Source organism: Ischnura elegans, chromosome 1 (assembly GCF_921293095.1).
Source record: "Ischnura elegans chromosome 1, ioIscEleg1.1, whole genome shotgun sequence".
In the NCBI taxonomy this organism is placed as follows: Eukaryota; Metazoa; Arthropoda; class Insecta; order Odonata; family Coenagrionidae; genus Ischnura; species Ischnura elegans.
Genome location: NC_060246.1, coordinates 50,585,146 through 50,600,326, shown reverse-complemented (window position 1 = coordinate 50,600,326; position 15,181 = coordinate 50,585,146). Strand labels below are relative to the sequence as shown.

Sequence of the window (15,181 nt, the reverse complement as noted above, 5' to 3'; positions counted from 1 at the left end):
GAAGTAACTACCATTGATACTCTGAAGATGATATATTATGCCAAAATATATCCTCACCTAACTTATGGCATCATCTTTTGGGGTAATGCTAGCTGCTGCCACAAAGTTTTCTCTATGCAGAAACGTGCAGTGAAAGCCATGGCCAGAGTTTCTATGCGAGCACCTGGCTTACCTCTTTACAATGATCTGAAAATACTAACATTCCCATCACTGTACATACTCAACTGTGCCTCTTTTGTTAAGAATAACCCTGAATACTTTCCAAAAAATAGTTCTCTCCATAATCACGCTACCAGAACCACCAATGACATTCACCTCAAAGACTACCATAGCACTTTCTGCTAAAAAGGACCCCTTTTCTCCCTATCAAAAATATACAACAGGCTACCGTATGATATTAAATGTCTTCCACCTACACCATTCAAGAATGCTTTGAAGAAATATTTAATGGAAAATAACTATTATAGCCTGAAGGATTTTATGTTGGGCTCGGAGTAATCTTTGCCCATCAACCACTAACATTGTAACTTTTTTTCTTTTATCTGTAAACATTGTAAATGTTATATCACTTCATTTATTTGTAACTATTACTTTAATTATTTACTTTATTTTGACGACTTCCAATGTCACCGGAACATGTGATCTCTAGGAACAATAAAAAAAAAAAAAATTAAAAAAAAAATTCCACCAGTTCAGTACCAGTGACTGATCTCAGCAGGATGCTCGTTAATGTTCCTAATTTTTTCATTGTGTATAAGGTCTCTATGAGCCAGATGAGAGGGGCTTGCTGGCTAGATATGGCCCACTGGCCATAAGGTTTTAGACTCTTGAGCTAGGTGAAGGGGTTGATTGGCATGTTTCAAAATAATAGTCTATCATAATCCTAAGTTCATCTCATTCATCATGTGAACAATGGCAGACAATGAGGTTGAAACTGAAATGTCCGTCAACTCCTTCAACAGGTTGTAAAGCCCAGGAAAATGTTTTGATAAATATGTATTTTCAAAGCTTGTACATTTTTGGCCCATATTTAGTAGGTACAGTAAGTGGAAAAAGAAAGTTAAATCTTTTAAGCTACATTTGAATTTGTATTATTTTTTGCAGTGAAGACATTGAAGCAAAAATCCCTCTTCTATGGTCTCAGGCTTTAATTCTGGTACATAAACTGAGTGGATGGTCCTTAGAGGAAAATGTTGCCAGATCATTTGAAAACCTTCTGGTATTAGCATCCTCACTCTTGGTCATGGCAGATGGAAATGAAGGAATGGTCAGCAGTTTACTTGGAGTTGTAGGTTTGAAGAGGAAGCCGTCCCTCTCCAAAAGGTTCATTTGATAATCTGTAGCAATAAATTAACTTCAGTGTAATTTTTTTGTGCTCTCTTCATCAGTCTTTTTTTTCAGATTCCGGGTAATGTGCCTTGCATTTTCCACCTTTGTATTTGGCTGTTTGAACAAAGAAGGAATCCATGATGTGCAGTAAGTCCTCTTATGTGTACTTTAATTTATAAGAAATGGTTTTTGATATAGTTTTTCATGTTGACTGGCTGGAGCCCAATTACTTGCATTCTTTTTTTCCTTAAGGATGAGGAATAGATGTTTGTATTCCTTGTTCTTATTTTCAATTTAAGCTTAAATGGGAGTTATTAGCCCTGGTACTCCCAAAGATGTTTCCCTATAAATGTATTTATTTTTAGTTGTATAAGTTTGTATTGGCTTCAAGGAATAGAATAGATTATTTTTTAATGCCTTATAACTAGGGGCACCAAATTTTCGCAAAACGTGAAATATAACAGGAAATTTCCAAGGTTGTGCAAAATTCACTAGGTTCCACGAAATTTTGTGTTTAAGCACTTTTTCTGCGAATTTGGTGCGATATTTTCCAGCATTGCGGTAAAAAATACCCCGTCACTTCAGTTTTCTTAAAAAAACCTGTATCCTCTTAAAACCAGTATCAAGAACCGATCGCATAAAGTAGGTGCTTTGGAACCGGCTCGGAACTGTGGCGAGGATTTGAATTCGGCACCCAAAGCCGAATTGGTCTGCAGTGTATTCAAGGCCAAAAAGTGAAAAAAAGATTAAAAAACGCATACATTACTTTCCGATTGCATGGCGCCCATGTTTTTTTTTTTCTTTTGAGAGTTGCTCCCAAGCACGCGCATTTAAGGGGTCGTCAGTTTGTCGCTCTCGCTAACATTGTAACATTCTGTAGCCACGGCCCAAGGTGCATATACATAATAGGAGGTGGTCTCAGCTGAAATGCCGTGCGGGCGTGATGTCACGGAGTTCCAAACGTAAACGTATGCCAGGGAATAACAAGCAGGAACCGGGTCGTGATATTGCCTTTCCGCATCAAATTCTTATGAGTTACAACAAAAATATTGTTATTAGCCATCAGATTATGTTGTTTACTCTTCCAGAATGACCCTGTTTCCTTTTCAATCACATCATAAGACTAGCAAATAAGCAGAATTATCGTATTCTACATCCTAAGGTTTCATCAGTAAAATATCGTAATGATCAAGCTATTTGAAATTCTAAACTCACAAGAGGAATAAGCTACCTTAAAAAATAGATAACACGTTTATTTTATTTAAGTATTTCCAGCTTTAAAGTTTAAACTGAAAGCCATGACTGCAGATTTGTAGCCACTTCAAAATTGCGAATGGAATTCTATTGTTATCAAGATAAAACATTTACATGTAATGTAAATATGTATCACAACTATCATTTTGGCTAAAAATAAATATCCTCTGATAATTGAAGACAGTAATCTGAGCTAAATAAGTACCAGTAGTAGTTAATTTGCCACAAAAAAAGTAATAAAGGGAAAACTATAAGCGTGCCTCAGCCAAGTTTTGATGTTTTAAGGACGTTTTTCTGGGTATGGAACTTACATATTGTAACCGTACGGGCACCTTCCCTCCGGTACAATAAACTACAACTAATATGCCGGGCTAGCGTTGCCGGCGGTGGGCCGTGAAATAGGTTCTCTTGGAACACGTGGCAGGAATAGGAGCGGATGCACAAGACTCTAAGTTTAGCATAACCATTTATTGATCCAACAGATATCATACGTAACAACGAGAAAACAAAAAAACAATGCCACAAATAATCCCCTCATTGAACAAAACTAACCAAATCATGGGGCTGAGCCCGGTTGCGGGTGATTACGAGAGCTAAAGCACGGAAATATAAGCAAAGTGCCATTGCGACCCAACAAAATTTAAAGGACGGAAAACCCATGCTTCACCCCAGTTCTGTAATCAATTTTCAATAACCCAGTGCGATAAAGTTTACCAACGTAGGCTGGAAGGTCCGATGGTATTGGCTGGAGTTTGGGAGGCACCAGGGCGTCGGTCACAGGTGAGGTGACCCCGGCTGAGGTCTCTGGAGGAACCGTGAAGTTGGTCACTGGCATGCCCGGTCGTCTGGCCGCCTCTGTCCAGCACGGAATAGCCTGCCACCGACTTCCTTACTCCTCGGCAGCCAGCGATTGAGAGAGAGAGAGAACTGCTCTCCTCGTTGCGGCGACCGGTCTCCTTCTTCCCCTCCATCGCCTCACTCTCTTCTCCCTTCCCCTCCATCGCCGGTCGCACAGCTGATTCCCTCTCCGCCTTCCTCGCTTACGCCGGCCTTGGCTAGGTAAACTTTACCGCGCACGGGTTCCGTCTCCTTCCAACCCTTATTTACCGCTCATGCCCTCGCTCTCGCAATCACCCAGCGACCTCGTGTTGTTACATAGCCCCCCGAAAATAATGGTTTTTTCTGCCGATTTAACAAAAGATAGACAAGAGGGAAAAAAAACATTATTTGATTAATTATTCAAACAACTAATGCTGCCAGGCAACTTGCCAGCCACATGATCTACATATAAATTCGCAAAGATATTTATAAATATTTTTTTTTACATTACAAATAAGAATGCATTCAAATCATCAATTACATTTCCAAATTATATTGAACCTTTCGCGGTCACAAAAACAATATCATCGATAATGACCTCAATTTACATTTACATAGCATCAGTTAGAGTTAAATCATTAAACAATTCCTCTTTCAACAATCAATTATTAGTTCAACTACAAATAGCACATCCTTTTCAATGAAAAATTTCACTATTTATATCCATACAACCATGACTAAAATGCATTCATTAACATTCAATGGACAGTTAAATTTACCACTCCTACTCACATCAACTATGAAAGAAAAACACAAAATTTCAATCTAGCAGCAGGTATGATTCATGTTCCTGCCACGCCATTCACAAAATGGTATCAAATTGTAAAAGTAATAAATACCCTTTTCCCTTCCATCAACATCCAAAATACAAGCATTAGGATCACTCATTCTTTTAATCACAAAAAGTCCAGTGAGCAAATGAAAAAATTTATGCAATAACTTTAAATGAACATTAGACATTTGAGGTGTTCTCAACAACAATTTATCTCCAACTTGAAACACATGACCAGTATCTCTTTGTCTCTTCTTCCTCTTTTCCCCACTACACGTCAAATTTCTTGACACGATATGAACTATATCTTCAGGATTCACTTCGTCTTCACTAGGGTTATCTATCAACACTCTTTTAAGCACTCCCCCCAAGGGAATATAAAACTTTTTGAACTGCCTCATACAATTCATTGCATTTGGCTTATTTAACAGAACCACTTGAGTAAATTTAGAGAACACGTCCACCATCACAAATTTGTTACCTCTTGTCTTGGGTAACGGTCCATACAAATCTATCGCCACTAAGTTCCTAGGATCCCGGGGAATGATGTTCTCCATCGGACCGCTATAGCATCTATTGGGGTGCTTGGTACGTTGGCACATGTCACATTTGCTTATGCATTTCCGTACAAATCTATTTAAATTTTTCCAGTAGTAATTTTCCTGGATTATTCGAGCACTTTTGTCAGGTCCAAAATGTGCAAATTTGGTGTGAAAATACTTGGTTAGTTTTTCTGTCAATGAATCGGGAACCCGAACCTTATACCTTTTGCCGTCTCGGCCCCCCGCCTTCCTAAGTGTGTCGACGCTCAGCCTAACGCGCCGCACGTGATCCCTAACAATTTTTGGAGTCTCGCTAAATAACTGACTAAAATCATTTACCACCTCATTCAACTGACATTGCTTTTCCGGTAACAGCCTGGAGTTTCCATTTACTACTTGCCCCATTTCTAAATCCCTATACCTTAAATTCATTGAACTAACTTCCTTATTTAAAACGTTCACTGCGGCGTGCGACACTGTGTCGCGTGGCAAGTTTGTTTCTGCCGGCGGGCGTCGACAGTGCGTCGCTGTTGACTGCTTTACTTTTTTAGTGCCCGTATTGGTTTCGCTTGAAGCGAATTTCTTTCCGATGCATTCTCAGCCCTCAGAAAGGTCGACAGATAGTTCCGGTGGTTTCCGCCGTGAGTTTAGAGTTTTTTGTTGCCGGCCAAATTACTCAATTTGTAAGGTGGGTTCATTGGCTCCTGAATTTTTTTTCGGAATTTTTTCACCGCATACATTTTATTTAGATTCATTTCACTTGGTAGAAATTAATTTGTATTTAATTTCATCTTTCTTGCCCGTATCGTGTAACATTTTCGTATCTTATAACGGCTTTACACACAATGTCTACATTTTTTTCGTGGAGGTGTTTTCTGGACATCGATACATAATGTGTCAATGTAGTGTACCCCACCTTCAAAGGCCCGGTTCCTTTTGCCAAGGAGAAAAATTTAGTTCAGTGTTTGCTATGATCCCGTCAAGACCGAAGGATATTACCGGCGGCAGTCGTCTTGTTTTTTCTTTTCTGCTCAGTCCACTTTTTCAATGGTAAGTTCTACTTCTTTTCTTATAAATATTTGGTGTGATTTGATAAACTTATATAGGATAACATGATATCTTTTTGCAACGAGTAATAATGAAGTATTATTCTGTATATTTGCACTCATTGAATTAAGGATTCATTACATTGGATTATTTTTCAATGATTTTTTTAGACATGGATCAACCAAAATACGGCGTCAAACGGCATTTATCTAATTCCTTGAACTTTTCTGGCGAGTTGTTCGTGGCACTTCCTCTTCTCTGACGTCGCCTGGACCCTCATCCAGTGGCCTGCTGTTCGGATCGCCTTCACCTAAGAAAAAAAAATCCCGTGTGCCGGTCAAAAAGCAGTGGACAGACGAGGAGCTACTCGATGCGTTGCAGAATTCTGACAGGGAGGAGGATCTCAATTCTGACTCGGAATCCAGCCCAGTGGAATGCACCGATGAAGATGAGGAAGGTGATGATGATGAAGAAGAGGCAGGTGATGTTGATTTTTTTCCAAATGCAACTCCATCTATTGCCGTAACAACCGCGATGTCAGCTAGCCCACCAGCCATACCATCTCCCGGGAGTCAAGTGTCCCAAAATCACGGTGCATCTGTTGTAAATGTACCACCAGCTGCAGCAGGGCAACCATCAATATCGACTTGGTGTCAAAACGCGCATCCTTCCGCACAAATTCCTTTTTCAGGAAATTCTGGGTTGAAAATAATTCCTCAAGGAAATAAACCTCTAGATTATTTTTATTTGTTATTTTCTGATCAAATATTCGATTTAATATTGCAGCAGACAAATTTGCAGGCACAAAATTTGTCATCTAAGAATGTTTCACCTAAAGCTCGCATAAATGGATGGAAAGACATCAACCGTGATGATTTAGAGGTTTTCTTGGGTTTGCTTTATCTTTCTGGTCATATTCATGTACCCAGTTTTGCACATTATTGGATGAAAAATTCGGTGTATAACTTTCCCCTTTTCCGAAATGCCATGGGGCGCGACAAATTTTTACTTATTCTTAGAACTCTTCATTTTGCGAGAAATCCTCAGCAAGGTGAACCTAAACCGTCAGACCCACTTTTCAAAATCAACCCATTGGTGGAGTTATTTCATCAAAGAATGTCAGACATTTATTATCCCTCTAAAGAGTTGAGCATAGATGAGTCAATGTTGTTATGGCGGAGACGCCTTTTCTTCAGGCAATATATCCAGAATAAGAGGCACAAATATGGTATCAAACTATACATGTTGACACAGCCTAACGGTCTATTGTTGAAATTGAGAATATATTGTGGTTCTGCTGATAAGGTAGTAGGTGGAATTGGCCATGTTGAAAAGGTCGTGAAACACCTTATAAAAGATCACTTAGATGTAGGCCATGCAATATATATGGATAACTATTATTCTGGGGTTGGTCTAACAGCTTACTGTCTTGATCGTAAAACATACGTAACAGGAACCTTGAAGGCGAACCGGAAAGGTAACCCATCAGATATAGTGCAAAAAAAGTTGAAGCCTGGTAATGTAGAAGCAACTTACTCTAATAATGGCATCTGTGTTCTCAAATGGCGGGACAAACGTGACGTTCTAATTGTGTCCTCAGAGTTTGGCGCCCGTATGTCTGAACACAAATCCCGCTCTGGTAAGGTTACTCAAAAACCTGAGGCTGTCCTAAAGTATAACGAGTTTATGGGAGGGGTCGACAGATGTGACCAATTATTAGCATACTACCCCTGTGAAAGAAAAACTCTTCGCTGGTATGCCAAAGTTGGCGTTCACATATTCCACGTTATACTGAACAATGCCTTTATACTGTACAATATTTTCAGCAATAATGAAAAATTGACTCTTTTGCAATTTCGGGATAGTGTGATTCAATCACTAATTTATCAACATCGGCCACCTCTTGAATCTTGGGCAGAAAATCCCAAGTCAAAAAACATCCATGTTCCGAAAGAAGTTCCCCGAAATGAAAAAAATAGAAAAATAAGAAAGAGATGTGTCATATGTAAAAATGCAAACATGCGAATAGAGTCGAACTATTACTGCGATCTATGTCCAGGCAAACCAGGATTATGTCTTGAAAGCTGTTTTGAACAATTTCATGGTTATAAATGAAAGACTGTACTGATATTTTTACATATTGCTCTTTGTAAAAAATATCTTACCTATTTGTAATTTATGATTATATGTTTTTCTCTTGTAAAAAAGTGTTCATAAGGATGTTGAAATAAATATTTATGTTTCTGGAAAGTCTACTTGGTTTCAATGTCCAAAAGTAATGGATGGTAAAAAATGTGTAATGTTACTGAAAAATTGATTTGGATCTCAAATATATACCTATAGTTTACAATAAACTTAACTTATTGATCTGACATGAATAAAGAGAGAATCTGACAAAGTAACATTATTTGGAAAATCCAACCGAGAAAATGGATTTTTTTACATTTTACGCTTTTTTGCAGTAATTTATATTTCATGTATAAATTTTTATTTGGTTGTATGTGTGCGAGTTACTTAGATTAACTATTTTTAAGCGATACACTAGTGAATTCTTGTTGTTTTATGAGATATATTCTGCGTGTACCCAAAAAACTATGACGCGCTCTTGGCGTTGATCTACGCACACGTGATCGTATGCCACTTTCGAATGCTTGCGCAAGCATAAAAATGACTCGCACTAAAATAATCTATAACTATTGAGCCCGTATACAAATTCTTAGGAAACTGGATGGATACAAAACCTGCCACAAATACAGTATACCATAGCGAATGTGAACAAGCAGGAATTCCCGTGTGTTGCGGGACTGCATAAGCAAAACCTATTCGAGGGGCTTTAGTACGGCGGCAGTCGACACTGTGTCGCAAGTCGTTTTTTTTTATAAACAATGTCCAAAATGCAAAAAGGTATTTAGATATAGTTTCTATACGTCAAAAAGAGAATATTAAAGAAATAAAACATTTCAGCCATCGGGGAGACTAAAGAAATTTAGCCCAGCAGTGAATGTGTTAATTCCCTAAAATAATAATCGCTAAGAGGCCTCTCCAATTCATCAACTATTGAAACACTCCCGGACTTCAACGTCAAGCAATCCCTTCGAAAATTAATGCGGACTCCAAACTCTTGAAAAAAATCTAATCCCAAAATCAATGGCTTGACTAAACGCTTAATAACAACCGCGACGACCTCCATTTTGATCGCTCCCATTGCCAAATCCAACAATACCTGCTTATTGACTGCTTTCATTTCTCTACCCGTATCTAAAAACACTTTGGTTTTGGTTCCCTTAACATTAACTTCAACTTCCTGTTCTTCCCCTAACGTGTCGAACATACCTCCCTCCGTTCCTCCCATTGTGACGATCGGTATCACGACCTCATTCTCGTTCGGCGTGCGGGAGATTACGTCAAACGCGACCAGTTTAAAGAGCTGGAATTTGTCGGAATTCCTGGAGTGGATATCCTACGTCGTGATTCATTCTGCCCCCCAAAAGAACTTTGTCGGCTCTCTCTCAATCGGCCCCCGACAAAATCCCTGTCTAGTGAACCATCTTGTCCATCAAACTTACGCTCCAATCGCTCAATTTCATTTTTATTCTCAAACAATGCCTCCCCATTTACAGTTAAACTAGACGTAGTCGCTTCCTCTACATTCAACGCTGTATGCTCTAACTCAATATGAGGTTTAGAAAGTCTTTCCAATATCCGATTATTATCATCTTGAATTTCTCTCATCCACGCTCTTATCTCATTCCAAATGTCGGTAATAGCTTTTAACTCAATGGATTTAGTTGCACTAGATTCATCGCTTACGGGCTTCCTTCCTGCTCCCACACTCTCATACTTATCCTCCACGCTACATTCTACTCTTAACCTATCCATTTTTTCTACAAGGGAATCATTTCCAAGTTCCTCTAAACTCTCGGAGCCCGCAACCTTCTCCCGATACCTCAACAATGGGTCATTAGAAGCCATCACGCATCACTATGTTAAACCCTGAATTAATAATACCACCAATAATCATCACGGACAACAGAAAACTCTAAGAAATGCGCCGTGGCTCCCATCGCTTTACCAAAATTAAATTAAACCCTTCAAAAGATAAGTTAACCAACATCCTAACATGAAAACCAAACCATGTGCTCACTCGGGCCCCACGTTGGGCGCCATTAAATGTAACCGTACGGGCACCTTCCCTCCGGTACAATAAACTACAACTAATATGCCGGGCTAGCGTTGCCGGCGGTGGGCCGTGAAATAGGTTCTCTTGGAACACGTGGCAGGAATAGGAGCGGATGCACAAGACTCTAAGTTTAGCATAACCATTTATTGATCCAACAGATATCATACGTAACAACAAGAAAACAAAAAAACAATGCCACAAATAATCCCCTCATTGAACAAAACTAACCAAATCATGGGGCTGAGCCCGGTTGCGGGTGATTACGAGAGCTGAAGCACGGAAACATAAGCAAAGTGCCATTGCGACCCAACAAAATTTAAAGGACGGAAAACCCATGCTTCACCCCAGTTCTGTAATCAATTTTCAATAACCCAGTGCGATAAAGTTTACCAACGTAGGCTGGAAGGTCCGATGGTATTGGCTGGAGTTTGGGAGGCACCAGGGCGTCGGTCACAGGTGAGGTGACCCCGGCTGAGGTCTCTGGAGGAAACGTGAAGTTGGTCACTGGCATGCCCGGTCGTCTGGCCGCCTCTGTCCAGCACGGAATAGCCTGCCACCGACTTCCTTACTCCTCGGCAGCCAGCGATTGAGAGAGAGAGAGAACTGCTCTCCTCGTTGCGGCAACCGGTCTCCTTCTTCCCCTCCATCGCCTCACTCTCTTCTCCCTTCCCCTCCATCGCCGGTCGCACAGCTGATTCCCTCTCCGCCTTCCTCGCTTACGCCGGCCTTGGCTAGGTAAACTTTACCGCGCACGGGTTCCGTCTCCTTCCAACCCTTATTTACCGCTCATGCCCTCGCTCTCGCAATCACCCAGCGACCTCGTGTTGTTACAATATGTACATGGTGAATCATATCTGGAAGTACTAATATTAACCTCATGCCCATAAAGTAGCTATGCTTACTATGGAATAATTTGAGCTTTAGGAAAGTAAAATATAAGCTGAGAAACAAGATCGAAGAGATTCCGCACATAATTTCCAAGTAAACTTCCAAAAAGGTAGTGTAATGAACAGAATCGAGGATGAATCTGGATACTTTTAAGGGCTGACTAATCAGAAATATTATCATTCCCCAAAATAAGACAAGACCAACAACAAATGATTCGTGTTAGGTGGTGGTTCATGAACTTTCATGCGAGTTGCAGCATGGATAACAGCTGCATCAAATGAAATCACAGATAGAGGCATTAAAAAGGAAAACAATTCTCATTTTTCAAACTTACGTAATGTACACACATGTCAAATGTTAAATTTTCAGATTTCCAGACTGAAAAATAATTCTAATGCTAAGATGGTGATCTTCCTGCTATCAGTATCTTTCTGCTGGACTTCCCCCTCCTTCAACTTAGGAGCTGCAAAGTATTTATCCAATAATTCCACGAAAAAGACATGTCCACTAGTCCATGGGGCATAAAAGAGCATCCAGCATTACTATAAGAAGACATTAGGAAGCCGATATTAGAATTACATACAATAATAACAGTCAAATGAAACTAAGAAACATAATAATATGATATAACCATTACACAACAATCATTATTCCTCGACACAAAGATTTCAACATTTACCAAAATATCTGCATTTATAATTACATTTAATAACTACGGTCATAAAAAAACTATTACATTGCTTAATCATGACCATTGCATTTGTGATGACTATTGAATATAATAAGGTATAAAACCTGACAACTTACCAAACAGCAGAATAGGTAGATGAATTTCACATTCAATAGGCATTTCCAATCATACCCTCTACATTAATGTTTCTCACCATGAAGATATAAAAACTGAAAAAATCTGCATAAAGGCTTAAGTAGATATCCTTCAATCACTAACAAAACATACTCATTCTCTAGATAGGCTGAAACAATAGACATTTGTGTAAATAAACGAAATTAAAAAGGATCCTCAGAAGGACAGTGAATTTATCTTTAACAAAACAGTACTTACCGGTTTAAAGAAATATTCTCATGTATTATGAAGTTACTTGAACCTCATATTCCAGTTCCCCAAAGACTTCAAGTCAAAGTACATGGTAGCCTCAAATTGCTGAGCCACGACGCCACGATGCTAGGAACTCTGAGGAACCAAAAGGCAATGTGGAACTTCGTGACGTCACGCACTTCCTCTCCCACTTTCATCTGAGACCACCTCCTATTATACGCACTTTGGCCGCGGCCACATAAGCCGCCTTCAAACATGCTGACTTTTTGCCTGCCGCCAGCCATGCCACGGTGATGTTCTTTCAACTTACTATAGGTCTCTATAGATGTCTTCAAACGAGTCGAATCGCGCCGTCGACGGCACGGCGCCCATTTCAATCTGGCCCGGTGATCCTCCGTCTATGGCGTGAAATATAGACTATGCTAAACTGTGGCCGCTTTCAGACGAAACGACTTTTCGCTGGCCGCTGTTCACGTGAAATTTAGGTGGCTTTCAGATGATATGACTCTCTGCAACGCCATGTGCCGTGCCGTGAAAGACGCCCGCAGAAATCGTTTTGTCTAAAAATGGTCCTAAGATTGATTCACGTATATATACAGTAATTCTTTGACGTACGAGCAATATGCTTTTCGAGAGCCTAGTTGTATGTTGATAAACCTATGCAAGGCGTCGAAAATTGTGGTTATCCTGCAGAATGCAACACCGCATTACACTTTTGTGTTAACTCATAGCCGCTCAGTTTATCCATGTTGTCGCTGTACCTGCATGTTGAGCAGTTTATTGTTGAGGTCATAAGAACTGTGACAGTGAAGGATGCTATAAGTTGTCAATTAAAATTGCAATTTAATCTAGCAACATCACAGAATATATGTTGATCTGACATACAAGTTACAACAAAAAACCTGGAGAAAGAACCTGTGATTGCCTGATGTAATGAGACATCATGGTCGATCATACATTCTTAACAACGTGTTATTTAACTTTTTTACTTGGCAAATAAAATTATGGAGACAATCTTAAGTTTTTTTACAGACTTTCCTGCTATTTAACATCTTTCGTGAAATTATTTTCATTTACTTCTTGTGGTTGTTCATTTAAATTTGCCATTAATTGAGATAATTTGAGTTCATCTTTGGAACCAAGTATCGAGAACCGATGGGGGAGAACCAGACCGGTACCGGGAACCGAAAAAATTTAAGAACTGATTCAACCTTAATTTATAGAATTCCTTTACCCTAGTTAGCATTGCACAGTTTGGAAAGGAAAATGAATCTTCTCTTAATTGTCTCAAAAAATCTGTGTAACTTTTCATGTGTGAGGTCCTGAAGCAAATAGACATAAAGACTAATATCAAGTTGTCATTCCTTGTATACAGGGATCCAGGGAGGAACATTATTACAGCCATGGGAAGATTATTTAACTCAAGGTGTATATTGACAACTGATGTGAAGGACTTAAGCACAATTTTTGCTAATGTCCTCATATAATCATTAACAGAAACTCAAGAATTTCTTACCTATTTTGCTTTGAAGGATTCTGTAAGATCAGTTCGGGAAGTAGGAAAAGAATTTTCAGTACTTCCACTAATTCTTGCCGTTTATAATGATTTTCCCCATTTTTTATAAAATTGTGTGAAAACCCTGTGGATACCTGTGGCAAATGTAGATGCAGAAAGAGGTTTTTCCATGAATGGAAGTATGAATAAAAGAACCACTGAACTTAAAAAAAAATGTAGAATTAAAGTCAAGTTTGACCAACGGATCTCAATGCCAGTAAAAGAAGGATTCAGCCAATTGTAAATTCCATAGTGTGAATAATTTCAGATGGCATATTCCAAACAAAATAATAGATAGAAGCAACCTATTAGTAGATAAATACATACATACTTGCATGTGTTGATGTTATATTTTTTGTGTAAGACCTTGAAGACTTTTGTTATCAATGTGTTAAGTGAAAACTACTTGTAAGTTATTTACATCATGTAGGCCAATGAGACGGTGAAATTTAGACCAATCAAAAATATTCCCCATCAGTACAACTCCCACATTTCTCTATTCTCGCGTGATGAGGTTGAAATACATACATAGCAAAGAGTGTTTATGGTATGTGTATCTAACAAATGCTTAACTTATTCCTTTAGAATTTGCTTTGACCCATCTTTATCAAGGTTTTTACCATTAAAAATATATCTAATATGATAATAAGCATTATTATTGGTGAAATTTTTGTTCTTGGGATAAAAATTAATAATATTTGTGATGAGTGAATTTTTATGACGAAACTGTATTTTATATGACAAAATTGCAATTTTATGACATAATTTTAAACTGACATTGACAGATTTTTATGACGAAATTCACAGTTTTTATTCACCAATAATCTTTGCCTCTACAAATAACATTGCTTTGTAAATAAATGCTGATGTGGTTACGCAAAAATGTGTGTTCTCCATGCAGGTTCAGGTTAGTATCATCAAACCCCATGCCATAAAATTTAAGCAAGATATCACTTGTTGTTACAATTAATTTTGAATCTTTTTTTTTTTTGCATATCTTTGAAGCTATCATAAAATCTATGAATGATGAGTTGTTATTTGATAAAAACATCCCATATTTCTATGAAATGTTCATATCAATTTGGTAATTTACAAAACAATACTCTCAGAAACCAACATTACACTTCCTGCATGATGTTCGCCGAATTGTTTTACAAAATTCTCCTGTGGTTACGCCTTCTCTTATCATCTGTCACAATTATAAAACGGCCTATCAAATCAGTTCTTCCATTGGCACTTCATTTCTTAGATTCCATTGTTTTCATTGCTGATAATATTTTTGGTGATTCAACAAAATACCGTATAAGCGCGTGTAAGAGGAGCACCTTTTTTCCCAGAAATTGCAGCCGAAAATGGGGGTTGCCCTCTTACACAAACTTCTCATCTTCCCCCCTCCCCTTCACCGGTCGCAAGTCCAAGGGGAACTGAGTGGCCTTGGTTTTCAGCGTAAGTCAGTCATCTGAAACCCTCGGTCAAAAACAAGCGGCAGGGAGGGGAGTTTCTCCCTTAGTGACATATTTTTAAAATGCTCCTGTTTGATTTTCTTGTAAGCATCGCCTCCCCCTCCCCCACCGTCACGCCGGTACCCCAGAGGTGAATATGGAAAAGATCGCGCGGGGTTTTTCCCTCCGAAGGGCGCACTAAATTTACTGCCTCGAGTGGGCATCCTGCGGCATTT

The 15,181-nt window shown here is 38.9% G+C and overlaps 1 protein-coding gene across 1 annotated transcript in view; it reads left to right on the top strand.

The window, feature by feature from the left end:
• The window catches only part of LOC124159956 (ectopic P granules protein 5 homolog), a 160,691-nt gene that overhangs the window by 143,240 nt on the left and 2,270 nt on the right, over window positions 1-15,181 (top strand). Inside the window, exons 33-34 of the mRNA XM_046535784.1 lie at window positions 1,105-1,323; window positions 1,402-1,476. Of these exons, the coding sequence (XP_046391740.1) occupies window positions 1,105-1,323; window positions 1,402-1,476 (294 nt within the window). The remainder of the gene's footprint in view (window positions 1-1,104; window positions 1,324-1,401; window positions 1,477-15,181) is intronic.